This window comes from Leptodactylus fuscus, chromosome 4 (assembly GCF_031893055.1).
Source record: "Leptodactylus fuscus isolate aLepFus1 chromosome 4, aLepFus1.hap2, whole genome shotgun sequence".
Classification (NCBI taxonomy): Eukaryota; Metazoa; Chordata; class Amphibia; order Anura; family Leptodactylidae; genus Leptodactylus; species Leptodactylus fuscus.
The window spans coordinates 213,868,202-213,883,902 of record NC_134268.1 but is presented as its reverse complement, the minus strand read 5'-3'; the positions used below and the strand labels follow the sequence as shown (position 1 = coordinate 213,883,902).

At 45.8% G+C, this 15,701-nt stretch overlaps 1 protein-coding gene across 2 annotated transcripts in view; it reads left to right on the top strand.

Moving 5' to 3' along the window:
- Positions 1-1,343: 1,343 nt before the first annotated feature.
- Positions 1,344-15,701, top strand: part of PDK4 (pyruvate dehydrogenase kinase 4) — a 19,918-nt gene continuing 5,560 nt past the window's right edge. The window contains exons 1-12 of one of the 2 annotated variants that reach the window (XM_075271777.1): positions 1,344-1,586; positions 2,676-2,861; positions 3,718-3,863; positions 7,637-7,778; positions 9,780-9,851; positions 10,218-10,402; positions 11,403-11,492; positions 11,866-11,943; positions 12,055-12,131; positions 13,785-13,883; positions 14,409-14,519; positions 15,038-15,151. In XM_075271777.1, coding sequence (XP_075127878.1) covers positions 3,746-3,863; positions 7,637-7,778; positions 9,780-9,851; positions 10,218-10,402; positions 11,403-11,492; positions 11,866-11,943; positions 12,055-12,131; positions 13,785-13,883; positions 14,409-14,519; positions 15,038-15,151 — 1,086 coding nt within the window. In that variant the 5' untranslated portion in view covers positions 1,344-1,586; positions 2,676-2,861; positions 3,718-3,745. The remainder of the gene's footprint in view (positions 1,587-2,675; positions 2,862-3,717; positions 3,864-7,636; positions 7,779-9,779; positions 9,852-10,217; positions 10,403-11,402; positions 11,493-11,865; positions 11,944-12,054; positions 12,132-13,784; positions 13,884-14,408; positions 14,520-15,037; positions 15,152-15,701) is intronic. The other variant, XM_075271776.1, reaches the window with a different exon arrangement.

Genomic DNA, 15,701 nt, shown 5'->3' with positions numbered 1-15,701 from the left:
ATTTTAGCACTGTACACGGAGCGTTTACCTCAGGTATGATATGTTTAGGGGTTTATATTCTTTCTTTGGTATATATGGTCGATATTTCTGGGGGGAGCATATACCTCAGGACTAGGGGACTGCTTTAATTCCTCCTATGGAAGGGTTAATCGGTCTATATGTTATAATTTACCTCAGGAATCACGCCTACCTGTGTTTTCTATGCTATTTTAGCACTGTACACGGAGCGTTTACCTCAGGACCATGTTTATGGGTTTATTTTCGTTCATTGGGATATTTAGTCCATATTTCTGAGGCGAGCATTTACCTCAGGACTAGGGGACTGTTTTAATTCTTCCTATTGAAAGGTTAACAGGTCTGCCGCCATAATTTACCTCTGGAATCACACCTACCTGTCTTTTCTATGCTATTTTAGCACTGTTTACCTCCTGGCTGATACACTTTAGGGATTATTTTCACTCCGTTGGATGTAGCATTTACCTCCGGATTTACTAAATGTTTTAATTCCTCCTATGGAAGGGTTAACAGGTCTGCAGCCATAATTTACCTCAGGAATCACACCTACCTGTCCTTTCTATGCTATTTTAGCACTGTGCACACGGAGCATTTACCTCAGGACTGATTTATTTTCATTCTTTGGTATATTTGGTCCATATTTCTGAGAGGAGGCATTTACCTCAGGACTAGGGGACTGCTTTAATTCCTCCTATGGAAGGGTTAACAGGTCTGCAGCCATAATTTACCTCAGGAATCCGTTCTATGCCGCTGTACACGGACTGTTTACCTCAGGGCATGTTTATGGGCTCATTCCTTAAGACATTTGGTATGTTTTGCCCTCATGAATCAGTAATTGCGCCAATTCAGAGAATCAATGGGGGTTCCTTGAAAGTGTAAGAGGAGCAGAAGGGCCGATGAATGGACGTGACCGCCTGTACTGGGGGGGGGGGGGGGGGGCTGCACTGCAGTCACCGCTTGACGCAGCCAAAGCAAAACAACCCGATACCGGCGCTGACTGGGTTAACCCACGAGCCAATCAGGAGCCGCGATGCTGGTACTGTGCCTGGCAACATCCCCTGCTAGCCCCGCCCACCGCAGCGACCCCCACGTCTTGTACTTGTTTGTTCCGTTCTTTAGTTCTAAGAAGCCTCTTCTCCCCGCCCCTCTCCCTGATTGGACGATCCGCAGCAGAGGGGCGGGGTGTTTACCAGAGTCCCGCCTCTAGAGTCCGAATGAGCGTAAACAAGGTCTGTCACTGATAGGCGGGAGGAGCTGTCCGTCAGGGTAAGGGGCGGGGATTTGTGCCGGCTGCTCCGCCCCTTTGGTGTGAGTAATAAGAGCGAGTGATTGCCGGGGGTCCTCAGTGAGAAGTGGATGACAGTGAGGAAGGGTCACGATCCGAGCCTTAGAGAGCTGGGTGCCGGGGTCAGAGTGGACGCTTTATCATTCAGGCTGCTGCATTCAGCGCTGGAACATCCCTTGAAGCGCCAATACCGGACTCAGGTTGCATCATAGGGAGGTGCAGCAGCAGTGTGACCTGCAGAGCTGACACTCCAGTGACCACCTGCTGCAACTGGACACAGTGAGAGGTGAGTGCCCAATAATGATTAGTGACCCCATAATCCCACCCCAGCTGTGGTAGCACTACAACTCCCAGCATGTCATACATAGTACATGTGTGCTGCAGCTGGTTATTGGAGCATGCTGGGACTTGTAGTTTTGCATCAGCTGGCTGTCAGGGTATGCTGGGACTTGTAGTTTTGCAGCAGCTGGCTGTCAGGGCATGCTGGGACTTGTAGTTTTGCAGCAGCTGGCTGTCAGGGCATGCTGGGACTTGTAGTTTTGCAGCAGCTGGCTGTCAGGGCATGCTGGGACTTGTAGTTTTGCAGCAGCTGGCTGTCAGGGCATGCTGGGACTTGTAGTTTTGCAGCAGCTGGCTGTCAGGGCATGCTGGGACTTGTAGTTTTGCAGCAGTTGACTGTCAAGGCATGCTGGGACTTGTAGTTGTTTCCAGTACTATACCCTCCGCTCTGCAGCTTTCTCATAGTCTTTGTGATTCAGTCATCATTGTCAGTGAATATTTGGGGTCGTTACAATGTATCTTTCTATGTGATCTGACACCTCATCTGCCTTGATCGTTTGTTACAATGTATCAACTGGTAATAATTGCAGCAAACCCTCAGCTGTCGTATTCTATAAGGTTGGGAGTTCAGTATGTGACTGTCTGCAGGTTGGTTTCTAGTCACTGCCAGGCAGCAGAGTGGCCACCATATTAGAGGGCGCCTTGCAGGGTGTCTGTGCCGGCTCTCCCGCTGTGTACAGTATATCATAGGATCTGAAGGGCGACAGATGGCATGTGGGTATGATCTCAGTGCATGCCATAGAAGTGGGCATCCCAGATTAGCCCAGGGGGTACATGGCGAGGGGCAGATACCTAACTCCAGCTATGCTTTCTATATCCTATATTTTCAGTAGCCCCTGGCACTGCCCCCTCCTGTCCTCAGCCCACTCCTGGCTGGCACCTACTACTTGCCCTTTTATACTTTGCCACCCTGTTGCATCACTTCTCATTGTGTATTTGATCACAGCTTATCTGTCACTTTCTCAATCGCCCGCCGATGCCCCCCGGGGTACGTGACCCAATAATCCATTAATTATTATCTACACTTTGATGCCAGGAAAACTTTGACGCAGACATCACACCCCATTAACTTCAACTGACTACCCGCCCAGCCTGGGTGCTGCAGAGAGTCTACCACATGGAGCACCCGCTCGGTATCTACCGCCCTGGCATCACTTACAGTGACAGCTTCCAATCACTGACTCTGCGGCTGTTGCCAAACTACAAGTCCCAGCATTCCCTGGTATCTATTGCAGAACTACAACTCCCAGCATGCCCTGGTATCTATTGCAGAACTACAACTCTCAGCATGCCCTGGTATCTATTGCAGAACTACAAGTCCCAGCATGCCCTGGTATCTATTGCAGAACTACAAGTCCCAGCATGCCCTGGTATCTATTGCAGAACTACAAGTCCTAGTATGCCCTGGTATCTATTGCAGAACTACAAGTCCCAGCATGCCCTGGTATCTATTGCAGAACTACAACTCCCAGCATGCCCTGGTATCTATTGCAGAACTACAACTCTCAGCATGCCCTGGTATCTATTGCAGAACTACAAGTCCTAGTATGCCCTGGTATCTATTGCAGAACTATAAATCCCAGCATGCCCTGGTATCTATTGCAGAACTACAAGTCCCAGCATGCCCTGGTATCTATTGCAGAACTACAACTCTCAGCATGCCCTGGTATCTATTGCAGAACTACAACTCTCAGCATGCCCTGGTATCTATTGCAGAACTACAAGTCCCAGCATGCCCTGGTATCTATTGCAGAACTACAAGTCCTAGTATGCCCTGGTATCTATTGCAGAACTATAAATCCCAGCATGCCCTGGTATCTATTGCAGAACTACAAGTCCCAGCATGCCCTGGTATCTATTGCAGAACTACAACTCTCAGCATGCCCTGGTATCTATTGCAGAACTATAAATCCCAGCATGCCCTGGTATCTATTGCAGAACTACAAGTCCCAGCATGCCCTGGTGGCCAGCCGTTGTAACAGCTGGAGGGCCGCCGGCTCACACTGACTCCCTTGCAGGCTCACAATGACTCCTATGAATGACTTGGCAGGTGACTGGTGTCTGTTTTCTCCGTCTAGGTGAGGACTCCCATCTCCGGGCGCCATCATGAAGTTTGCCAGGTTCCTGTTGAAAAATGCCGCTCTGGCCAACGCCCCCAAACAGATCGAGCGGTTCAGCCGGTTCTCGCCGTCGCCTCTGTCCATGAAGCAGTTCATTGACTTTGGTAAGTGTTACGTCCATTAATCATATGGCAATGATGTCTGTGGGACTACTGGTGCCAGCATGCCCTGTGTGCCAAGTGGGTAATCTATAGAACGACTTAAAGGGGTTTTCCTAGGCACAGCAGTCCTCCACGGCCCAGGATAGGGGTAAGTGTCTGATGACTGGGGGTCCTGAGTAGTGGGTATCTATGACCAGCGCTCCTTACACTTCTGTGCTTGGTTCCCCCTGTTTGTAGGATTTCTGGGGGTCCCCACTGTCGGACCCCCCAGCTATTGGACACTTATGGGGAAAACCCCTTTAAATGAATAGGTGTATTGAAGATTTTGGCAGACACTGGGCGAGCCGCCCCTTGTTTTATGGTGTAGACCTCGCTCCTGGCCACGTGTGATGTATAGGGTCACTAGCGTTAAAGGGATTCTCCGCCAATAAAATTCAGTGCACACCACGACCTCCCCTTTAAATGGCACCGAGCCTTTCCCCGACACGTCATTTACTACTTTATGACTTGACCATGACCCCGAATAAACTCTCAGCGCAACGTTTCCTGGTGAAGGGTTTCTGCTGACTCGGCTAAAGTGATGGTAAAGCGAGGGCCAGTGGTCCCATATCCTGTGCTGGGGCTAGCCTTCATTAAAGGGGCAGCGGTCACACTGTCTCGTGAATGCAGTCTATTGCTCTCTGTTATCAGTCCAGGCAGAGGAGGGACAGACTGTAGATTTTTGTGGTCTAGGTTATCGGGGGTGTTGGCGAGATGGAGGGTCAACTAATACTTCTGTGTTTTGGGGAATTGCTTAGAGGGCAGCTCCATAATCTAATGTTACAGGAATGCTGTTGTGATACTACAACTCCCAGCATGGTCTCAGAACTCCCATAGAAGTTACTAGAGCATGCTGGGTGCTGTAGTTTTACAACAGCTGCGGTGCTGCCCCCTGGTTATGTATAGGGGCAGCCCAATGTGTACATATATCTTGGGGTGGGGGAGGGGTGCGGGTTGTTTTGTCAGTCCGCAGGAGGGATCAGGTCTCTGTCTCCTGTTGTTTTTCACTCTTGTCCTGGATTCGTTCGCAGTAAACAAGTTATTCTACCTCTGCCATCTGCATGTACCGCCACTGTGTACACAGGGTATGATCTGTGCTGTACTTTCCTCAGAAGTTTTCTAAGTTTTTTTTCTTAGAAGATGAGGGAGGTTACTTATACTGTTATATTGTATCCTTAGGTGCAGGATATATTCTCACTTATACCATATAGTAAAGTTGTCAGCTTCTATGAACTGGAGTTGTCGTTGATCCTCACCGCGTATATAAAACGGCAGCTCTGGATACAGGAGCTACATTATGCCAAGTGAATACGGACCAAGGCAGCGGCGCAGCTTTTCCCATTCTCTTCACTAGGAGCCTTGCATGTCCGAAATTGCTCCTCAAGTTGTGCCTGGAATCCAGCAACTTAACTTCTGGCCTAGCCCCTGACTTGTGCCAGGCTTTGTGCAACTTTTGCACTGAAAATTAAACCGTGTACGTCTTCCTGCAGCTTTGATAACTACTTGTCAAAGTTGCAGGTGATGCACAACGTTTTATTACTCTTTGCAAAGAGCGCTACAATGTGTTCTGTATAAACTTATATTGTTATGCGCAGTTTCATTCCTCTTTGCTATTTCCTCCATTGCTGGTGTCAGTTTTCACTGCTCTGTCATTGTATTCTTGGATCAGAATGAGCAGAGCTTTAGGTTCTACACTATTTATGGCAACCTAACCTTTAACGCAATTTAAAGGGGAACTGCTTGGGGCACTAAGTCACCCATCGGTACTTCTTAGAAGCCTATATCTAACCCTGGTAGTGCTCTCAACTAAAAAATGTGCTTGCTTTATGCTTTTCTGACGGCACACGTGTCAGACCTCGGGACATAAGGACTGGTCTAGTGTCCTAAATCAATGTGACATGTTCCCTTTAATGAATCATGGGGTCTGTGATCTGCAACCGGACGCTTCAGCTGTTGAGAAACTACAAGGCTCAGCATGCCCTGACAGCCACAGACCGCTGATTTTGCTTAATATGAAGTCCTTCTTCCTGATGTCTTGGATTTCTCCTAAGCCATTGTCTTCTCCTTCCTGCCCCCCTCCCTGGGGTTAAATGAACCCTATTGATTAGCCAAATAAAACAGAATCGGCCCTTGTGTAAGCGACGGTAAACAGCCCGCTCTTATGTAAGCGCCTCCTGTTTTCTGTGGCCGGATCTTGGCCGCGTTTCTATTCTGCAAATATCTTGCAAATAATCCAATCCAAGACGTAAAATTTGTTATTGACGGGCTAAAACTTATATCAACATGGGGTTAGCCAGCTTTCCCAAATTTAGATCTGCTTAGTTATAGGGTTCCCTTGACAATAAACTGATCAGCTGAGACCCCCAGCGATCAGCTCTGATCGTAAGTGTTCAGATTCCCAGCAGCGCCACCACTGGAGAAATGAGGTATTACACCGTGTCCATTGAAATGAATGGTTTGTCTGTGTAATAGAGGACAAGGCCAGGTCCTCCAGGGTGAGGGTTACCCCCGTGCCCAAGAGATGAGGATCCTGAACTCCCTAATAGATTGTATGGAGACTTGAGTCCTTTAGGAAAGCTGAGTTGTGGGGTTAGTGACCATATTGATTATCACCCAGATTTTTAGGGTACTGAGCAGTAACCCCAGCTAGACAGCGAAGTGACCACACTCTGTGATAATGACTAGGTTAACTCTCATCCAGCTTTCCCAGGCACAGATATAAGTGTTACTATTGACCAGAGAAGGAGCGCTATTTTCTTAATCTTTGGATGGTTTTGGGGTCGTTCTTCTTCCTGTTTTTCCTGATTCTTAGAAATCTCTCTCTGGCGCCACTCGCCTCATGTCTGAGGAATGACTTGACGTTGCTCCAAATTTCCAGGGTCCTTCTAGGGAACGCAGCAGATGTACGCGGCAGCTGCTGGTCGGCTCACAGCAACCAAATCTCTGTTACTACATGAAGGACTGTTTGTCCTTTTATTATAGGCTTTCTACCTGTAGGAGGAATTACACCCCCAACAGGCTCCTATAGGGGACTACAGCTCCCAGGATCCCCTGACGGCCGGCGGCACTACAACTCCTAGCATGCCCCAGTGTTGTAGCTTGGAGTTGTAGTGTCTGCCAGAAGCGGCACACAGTAGTGCGGCCAGGCCTGTTCTACTGTCCAGCCTGTTTACGTAAGTGTCTGCGATTCAACGGGGCAATGGCCGACCTCCGATAAGGGACAGGTCAAGTGCAGGGCCAGTGAGCTGTCAGCCATAGATGTCACTGGGCAGCAGTGCGGAGCCGATCTCTGCAGATAACACAAACTGTTTGTGCCCGATAACTGGCAATACCTTATTATATCACTAATATATCACTCTTTCCAGCAGGTATATAGTGGCATGAACTTGTGGCGACTCAAATAAAAGCACAAACCTACTATAAATGGATAAATACATGTTATAGATGGATACATGCATGCTGTAAAGCGATGCACACACTATAAATGGATAGATACATACTATGCTTTGATAGATGGATACTATGGGTAGATACATATGATGGATAGGTAGATATACACATACTATAAGTAGATACATATGACAGATTAATAGATGGATACATAGTTTCATATTATAGATGGATACACACATACGATGACATTTAGTATCTATTTGTGGTGGTTCAGGACTGTAATACACTGTATTATACACCTATACAAAGTTCTTCAATATCTCTACATTTTTTTTTTATTTCAGGGTCGGCCAATGGCTGTGAGAAGACGTCTTTTGCTTTCCTGCGTCAGGAGCTTCCCGTCCGGCTGGCGAATATCATGCGAGAGCTGTATATACTTCCTGATCCATTGCTGGGGACTCCATCAGTACAGCTTGTCCAGAGCTGGTAAGTACAGTCCTAGTAACTGATATATAGTATACGGCGAGGTATCTTCTGTGCATTGGAGGAAGGTATATACCGCTCTGTAGATGTCTCTACATGAATACAGTCACGGCCAGGGAACTTTTCCTATATATTTGGCTACTAGAAGTAATGGAAGAATACAGCGGTCTCATAGAGTTTGAGTCCAGTGTATTCATGAGGAGGGGCTGACCCCGCTGACCCTTTCAGCCATGATGGCTACATATGAGTAGCCTGCGATCACTGCACTGAGGGCCAGGGTACGGTGGGGGCGCTCTTCTCATCTGGTCCTTGAGCAGCTGTCCTGTGGTTTCTCCACATTGCTGTAATCTTTAGACAGTGAATAGATCACTTCTGAAATTCAAAAGATCTGGTTAAAACCTGACACTGGACAGGTGCTGAGTCCCTGTCAGAGCGACCCCTGAATTATACATGAGAGGCATGTAGCAGAGCTAACACTGTCTATTGACTCCGTGTGTATATAACTACAACTATATCTGCAACATCTGCATCTTGGCTAACACAGTATTGGAAAATATCAATTTTTTTCATGGAGCACCAGCAGAACTGTGAATGCAGCTTTGGATGTGATTGGAGTTTAACACCTGATGCCACTATAATAATAGGCGCCCATTGTATTGGATAGTGTGGGTGCATTTATAATGGCCTATGGAGGAATCCCGTCTCTCTCTATATGTAACACATTCTACCATGCCCTCCATTTATTGTATTACACACTTGTTCCATGGCGTAAGGAATGATTAACGCTCCCAGATATGTGGACTTCATCACCTTTCAGAAAACAACTTATTTGTTTGTCAGAGGCGGCGCCTCCCTTGGCACCCGATCACACTTGGTGCAGAACAGTTTGTTCCCGCTTTTCCTATCTTGAACACTTCGTTGGGTCGTGCCCAGGAACTTTGTGAAAGAAATTCCATGAAAGTTAATGGCACCTTATACCAGGAATCTGTTTGTGACGGCGCTGGCGTGTTATGTTACTATTACTACACGGGCGCCGTGCCAGGGCACAACAATCACCAGGGAACACAATACACATAGAACGTCGTATTACTGATAGAAACTAGTATTGTACATAAGCGTCACCCTGCACCGGTACAGAGGGAATGGAAAGAAAACAGATGGAAGGATAGACAGAGATGGATATTGGGAGGTTACATATTATACAGACAGATATTGGGTTGGTGGGTGGATAAATATTAGTTGAATAGATATTGGATATATATGAGTAGTTGGATATTGGGTGGATAGATTTTAGATCTATAGATGGTTGAGTTGTTGGATAGATATCAGATAGATGGATATTGGGTAGGTTGATGGATAGGTATTCCATAGATAGATAGATAGATAGATAGATACTATTAGATGGGTAGATATTGTATAGATCTTAGATGGATATTAGATGGGTAAGATATTGGGTGGATAGATTTCAGATCTATAGATGGTTGAGTTGTTGGATAGATATCAGATAATTGGATGGATATTGGGTGGGTTGATTGATAGGTATTCCATAGATAGATAGCTATTTGATGGGTAGATATTGGATGGATATTATATGGGTAAGATATTGGGTGGCTAGAATATCCGATTATTGGGTGGTTTGATAAATAGGTATTCCATAGATGGATAGATAATATTAGATGGATAAGATATTGGGTGGTTAGATTTTGCATCAATGGTTAGATACTGGATGGATGAGAGATAGATAGATAGATAGATAGATAGATAGATAGATAGATAGATAGATGGGTAAGATATTGGGTGGTTAGATTTTGGATCAATGGTTAGATATTGAAACATAGATAGATAGATATTAGATTGGTAGATATTGGATGGTTAGATTTTGAATCAATGGTTGGATAGATAGATAGATTGATAGATATTACTTAGATATTGGATAGATACTAACAATAGATGATGACTGACTTTTTTCCTGCTCACTTATCTCTTTGTTCTTCTTCCTATCAGGTATGTTCAGAGTTTGATGGAACTTATAGAATTTGTGGAGAAGAATCCAGAAGACCAGCGGGTATTATCTGAGTAAGTGGATGTTGTATACGGTATATACATGGTTATAGCTGCAGGCGCTGTCCAGGAGGATTGTCACCGATCAATGACACTTCAGGGAGCGCTCGCTGCTTGTTTATACAACAGAGGAGGAGGTTGTCAGACATGTTCCTGGAGAGAGCTGCTGTAGTGTCCGCTAGTGTTATAGCATGACCCAGGGAGCCAGAATACTGCTATAATCTGACAGGTATACACAGATACCTCAGCTCCTGCAGAACATCTTAATGCACACCTCAGCTGCTGCAGAACATCTTAATACACATCCTAGGGACATTACCCCATATATAATATGTTACATTATTTCAGAATATTATACTAAATAATAATCTTGTTCTTCAGTTTTACAGAGACGCTGGTGAACATCCGGAATCGCCACAACAATGTGGTGCCCACCATGGCCCAGGGGGTGATTGAGTACAAGGAGGCCTTTGGCGTGGATCCCGTGACCAATCAGAACGTCCAGTACTTCCTGGACCGTTTCTACATGAGCCGCATTTCTATCAGGATGCTGATCAACCAGCACAGTAAGGATCTGCTTGTTCATCATGGCTGACCTACTTCTCACATGGAAACTATCAGTCATTGTTTTGTCAGGAAATATTGACCAGATTTCATAGCTGAGCGGCCTCCGTGTATCTGATCAATGCGCCTGATACTATTTATGGAGAGCTGACATTCAAACGTGAATGTCATTCTGTATGGAAGATGGGGATAGTAGTGTAACCATACAAGGAGTGCGCCATTAGCGGCACCTTAAAGGGGTTGTCCAGCCATTGGGATAGGTCCTCAATTGAAGGTCAGTGGCGGTCTGACAACTGGGACCCCTACAGATGAGCTCTTTGAAGCATCATCAATGCAGGCCATGTCATATCCCACTCTGATCATAGCTCAGTCCCATTCAAGTGAAAAAGCCACTATACAATGTAGGGCACTATGCTTGGGAAGTAGTGAAAAGGCCGCAGTGGTCACTCGAAGCCTCTTAAAGTAGTTGACCCCTGGTACCCCCGCCAATCTTCAATTGATGATCCATCCTAAGGATAGGTCATCCATTAATAACCCTGGAAATCCCATTTAATGGTACAGGCACATTGGTTGTCACCCACAGATAAGATTTAAGGCCTTATAAAAGCGTACAAATCCTGCACACTAAGCACAACCCCCGCCTATAAAACCTTGCCAAGCAACAACTTTCTAAATCTGCTGAACTTTACAATGTAACCGGGAGCAAAGTTCAAGAAAACAGCTTTGTCGGGTTGGAATTCCATTGGGTTAAGGGAAGGGCAGCGCGGTCAGTATCTCGCCGGCTGATAGAAATCCGCTGATGTGCGCTTTCTATCACGGCGCTGTCATAGGTTCTCTATATACATTTCCAGGAATCTTCTATTCAGAGATTATGTATTATGACTCAATCTCATCTGTGATCTCTCAGTGTGTGTCACTTGATAGATAAGACTTGTGATAGTTGTGTATATGGAGTTTGTTGTCTATCTGGATAGTTACTATAGGAATTTCCTTTTATTTTAGCCCTTCTATTCGATGGCGGCACTAACCCCGCACACCCCAAACACATCGGGAGCATCGACCCCAACTGTGACGTCGTAGAAGTTGTACATGGTAAGTGATAAGACGTTGGCTATGTAAAGGGGAGCTCTACCTATATGGGGGATGGGATAGGACGACCATTGGTTCTGAGATATGCCTTGACCTTATGTTGTGGGATTGCACAATACTAGGATATGTCCTTGCTTTGTCAGCAGGGTCTGATTTCTGGGACCCCCACCAATGCACCCACCCAGCTTTGCACTGGAATAAGGACACTGTGATGGTCCGTAAAGACTTGTCCGGGTGATAGAGGATGTTCCCAATATGCCCCCCTATAGAAGTTACTTGAGGATGTTTATCGCAGGGGTCAAGTTCCATTGACTGTTATGTACTAAAAATTCAATGTAAATCTGAAGGTTTACTAAATGATATTAATCTGTTTCAGACGCCTTCGAGAACTCCAAGATGCTGTGTGACCAGTATTACTTAGCTTCCCCCGAAGTTATAATAAAGCAGACGAATGGTAAGTTTAAGAAAAATGCAAGGATTAGACAATTCCATATGATCCCTGTCTTTACTGTAATGGTGGATTTCTTGGGCCTGACTAACACCTTTCCGTTTTTTCCTCCTGCAGGTAAAGCCCCTGGGCAGCCTATAAATATGGTCTACGTCCCTTCCCATCTCTACCATATGCTGTTCGAGCTCTTTAAGGTATTGCTTGTGATAATTCTCTATAATGGGGGTAATGTCAGGAGTGTAAAGTCACTTTTGTTTAGGGTTCAACTAAATCTTAAAGGGGGTCTCTATTGTGAAAAAGAAAATTTCCAAAGCAGACTGGTCACAAAGCTGCTTGGGGGCCCTAGTGATCGACTATAATCTGTGGCAGTAAGTGTTCACTCTTCCTGTAGCGCCATCACAGGAGACATAAAGCATTACACAGTGTCCATAAATCCTCTCTACCTCTAATAGGGCATATGATGTGGGGTCCATTGGCATCAGTGGGCATGTGACTTATGTAACCACCAACAAGCCATTAGTCAGGGTACCCTCTTATTACCTCCAGGGATTGTAATAGGGCAGGGGTCGGGAACCTTCGGCTCTCCAGCTGCTGTGAAACTACAATTCCCATCATGCTCCATTCACTTCCATGGGAGTTCCAAGAACAGCAGAGCAAATATGCATGCTGGGAGTTGTAGTTTTGCAACAGCTGGAGAGCCGTACGTTCCCTCCCCCTGCAATAGGATATATAACGCAGGGGGTTCTCCATATCTGCTGTTAGCCCTGCCATGGATGTGGCTGTCAGCTGTTTCGGATGCTTCACCGGCCACCCCATATCCTATATCGTTCCTTTTAATAACAGATGCCCTCTCGTATAGTTGGCGGCCGCTGCCGGTGGCTAAATTTAGTGCGTATTTTCTTCTTGTAATGACCCCAGACAGATCAGCTCAGGTCATCCAGACCCAGGAAATTTCCAGGAGTGAAGCCACATGTAAATGTAGTAGAAATACCCCTGGTTGTCAGGAGGGAACACATCGAAGGGGGCGTCACATTGCAGCAAATGTCTATAGTAAACACGAGTGTTGCAGACATCTTGATATAATTTCGCCCTTTGTAAGTGTATTGGAGATAAGCGGCACATGGAGGGTCTCTGCAGCCCCTTATCTCTTACTAGCTTTTACCCGCGACTTCGTCTGCGGTGATTTGAGAATTGGGCGGACACAGACGTGTGAAACTGTAAAAGTGCTTTAAAAAGTTTGGTGGGCTAGCAAAAGTGATGTGATGTGTTGTATTGTGTATGTCGTGATACATTCTCCCCCGGACGGAGAATATTACACTTCACAAGATGATGGTTGAGATAAAAGTTAAAGGAAAACTACAATATAAAAATATTGTGTATGTAGTGATACAGACAATGTGATCTGTTGTATTGTGTATGTAGTACAAACATCTGTTATATAGTGAGTGAGTAGAGTGAGGGCGACTCCTGAGGTGACAGTAAGGAGTGTGCAGGCAGGTAGAGGCAGGAAATGCCAGGCAGTGTGTGTGTGAGTCTATAGCTGGGGCTAGGAGTCCTGCTTTTGTGAGTCTCCTGCTAGGAAGCCATGTTGTTTAGTGGCACCAAAAGTAGCCTGTGACTCAATCCTAAGGGAAAACTATGTTTGTGGAAAATTGCACGCAAATCCGTCCAGGCGTTTTAGCGTGATTGAGGAACAAACATCCAAACTCACAAACATCCAAACACACAAACTTTCACACTTATAATATTAGTAGGATTGAGATATGTGAACAACTAATGAACCTGTATAATGGCTGCCGCTGGAGGGTATTCTGTCCCTGACGCCTTATTTGTCTCTTTCACCCTAGAACGCCATGCGGGCCACCGTGGAGAATCACGAGACCAGCCCGTCCCTCCCACCCATTAAAGTGAACGTTGTCCTGGGGCACGAAGACCTCACCATTAAGGTAACTACCTGGAAGAACAATGCAGAGCAAACACAATCTGTTCCCATCTCGGCGTCTCTGCACACACTGCGCGTTATCAGGGCAATTTAACTAATGAACAGAGACGGGAACAATCTCCGCAGCTAATACCATGTGCTCGAGATAAGTGTCGCAACCAGAGCCCACCGGTCCGTAAGGAACGCGCGGCAGTGTCAGTATTACCGGATACCCGCAGGCCTATGGCGCCCTTATCTTCATTGATTGCAAGTGCAAAATAAAAGTAATAGCTGCTAATCGTGGATATTGCAATTCACACGTGGAGAGTCACCCAACTTTCCCAGGATTCTGAATGACGGTATACTCCCACAGCTAGGCAGACGTACCTTGCAGGACAGTAGTAAAGTTGTGTCCTAATCTATGTGGGTAAATGGCAACAGATTCTAAAATTAAATAAAAAACTTTGTCTTCTGTAAATGTTTTATGAAGTTTATCGGACGGCGTCTTCTATCATTTATTGGTCTCCATCTTTTATTTTCTTTTTATTAGATTTCGGATAATGGAGGAGGGGTACCTTTAAGAAAAATAGAGCGTCTCTTTAGTTATATGTATTCCACGGCTCCCCGACCCATGATGGACAATTCCCGTAATGCACCACTGGTAAGCGAAACGGATCGTGGGTGGGGCTTATTCTATGGACCGTAAATGGGGGTGGGGCTTATTCTGTGGACTGTAAATGGGGATGGGGCTTATTCTGTGGACTGTAAATGGGGGTGGGGCTTATTCTATGGACCATAAATGGGGTGGGGCTTATTCTATGGACCTTAAATGGGGAGGGGCTTATTCTATGGACCATAAATGGGGTGGGGCTTATTCTATGGACCATAAATGGGGAGGGGCTTATTCTATGGACCTTAAATGGGGTGGGGCTTATTCTATGGACCTTAAATGGGGATGGGGCTTATTCTATGGACCGTAAATCGGGAATGGGGCTTATTCTATGGACCATAAATGGGGGTGGGGCTTACCCTATGGACCATAAATGGGGGTGGGGCTTAAATGTTAAGCTGAGAGATTGGTTTCTTACATGACACTCTATGCAGAGACTGTTATAACACATTCCGCTCTGCTACATCTGTGCATACACTACAACCATTTAACAATGTCCTCTCTTTCAGGCTGGTTTCGGGTACGGCTTGCCAATTTCTAGACTTTATGCCAAGTACTTCCAGGGGGATCTAATGCTGCACTCCATGGAGGGTTTCGGGACCGACGCCGTCATTTACCTGAAGGTAACATATGGGTTATTAGTCATTGTGTTATTCTATTACGCAAATGATTTAGTCTACTGTGGTTAGCCGCAGGGATGTTTCTATCAAGTGAAACTCTGTTTTGCAACCAGATTGTATCAGGGAATTGCGTAACGTAATTATTATGACTGTAGGAACAGCGCCACTCTTGTCCATGGCTGTGCACGGTATTGCACCGTTTACTTGAATGAAACTGGACTGCGTTACTGCTCAGTCTATGAACACCGCCATGTTCTTCTAAGCTTATTGAACCCTTTTATACGCAAAACTTCACTTTATAGTACAGTATGACATTTTAAGTTAAGCAAAGCCCTGATATAGTCATTACTATATAGTGTAGGATGTGTACGTACGCTGAGAGCGCAGCCACTGTGTGTTCTCATGTGAGCGCTCCCCTATTGGGTGGAAGGTCTCTGAGGGTTAACCGTGTATTTGTGGTATAAGATAGAACACCCTGTACTCAACAGAGAGGAAGAACAGACTCTGCGGCGTTAGTTCCACTTCCTTTGGCAGCTGCAAGATCTGATAGAGG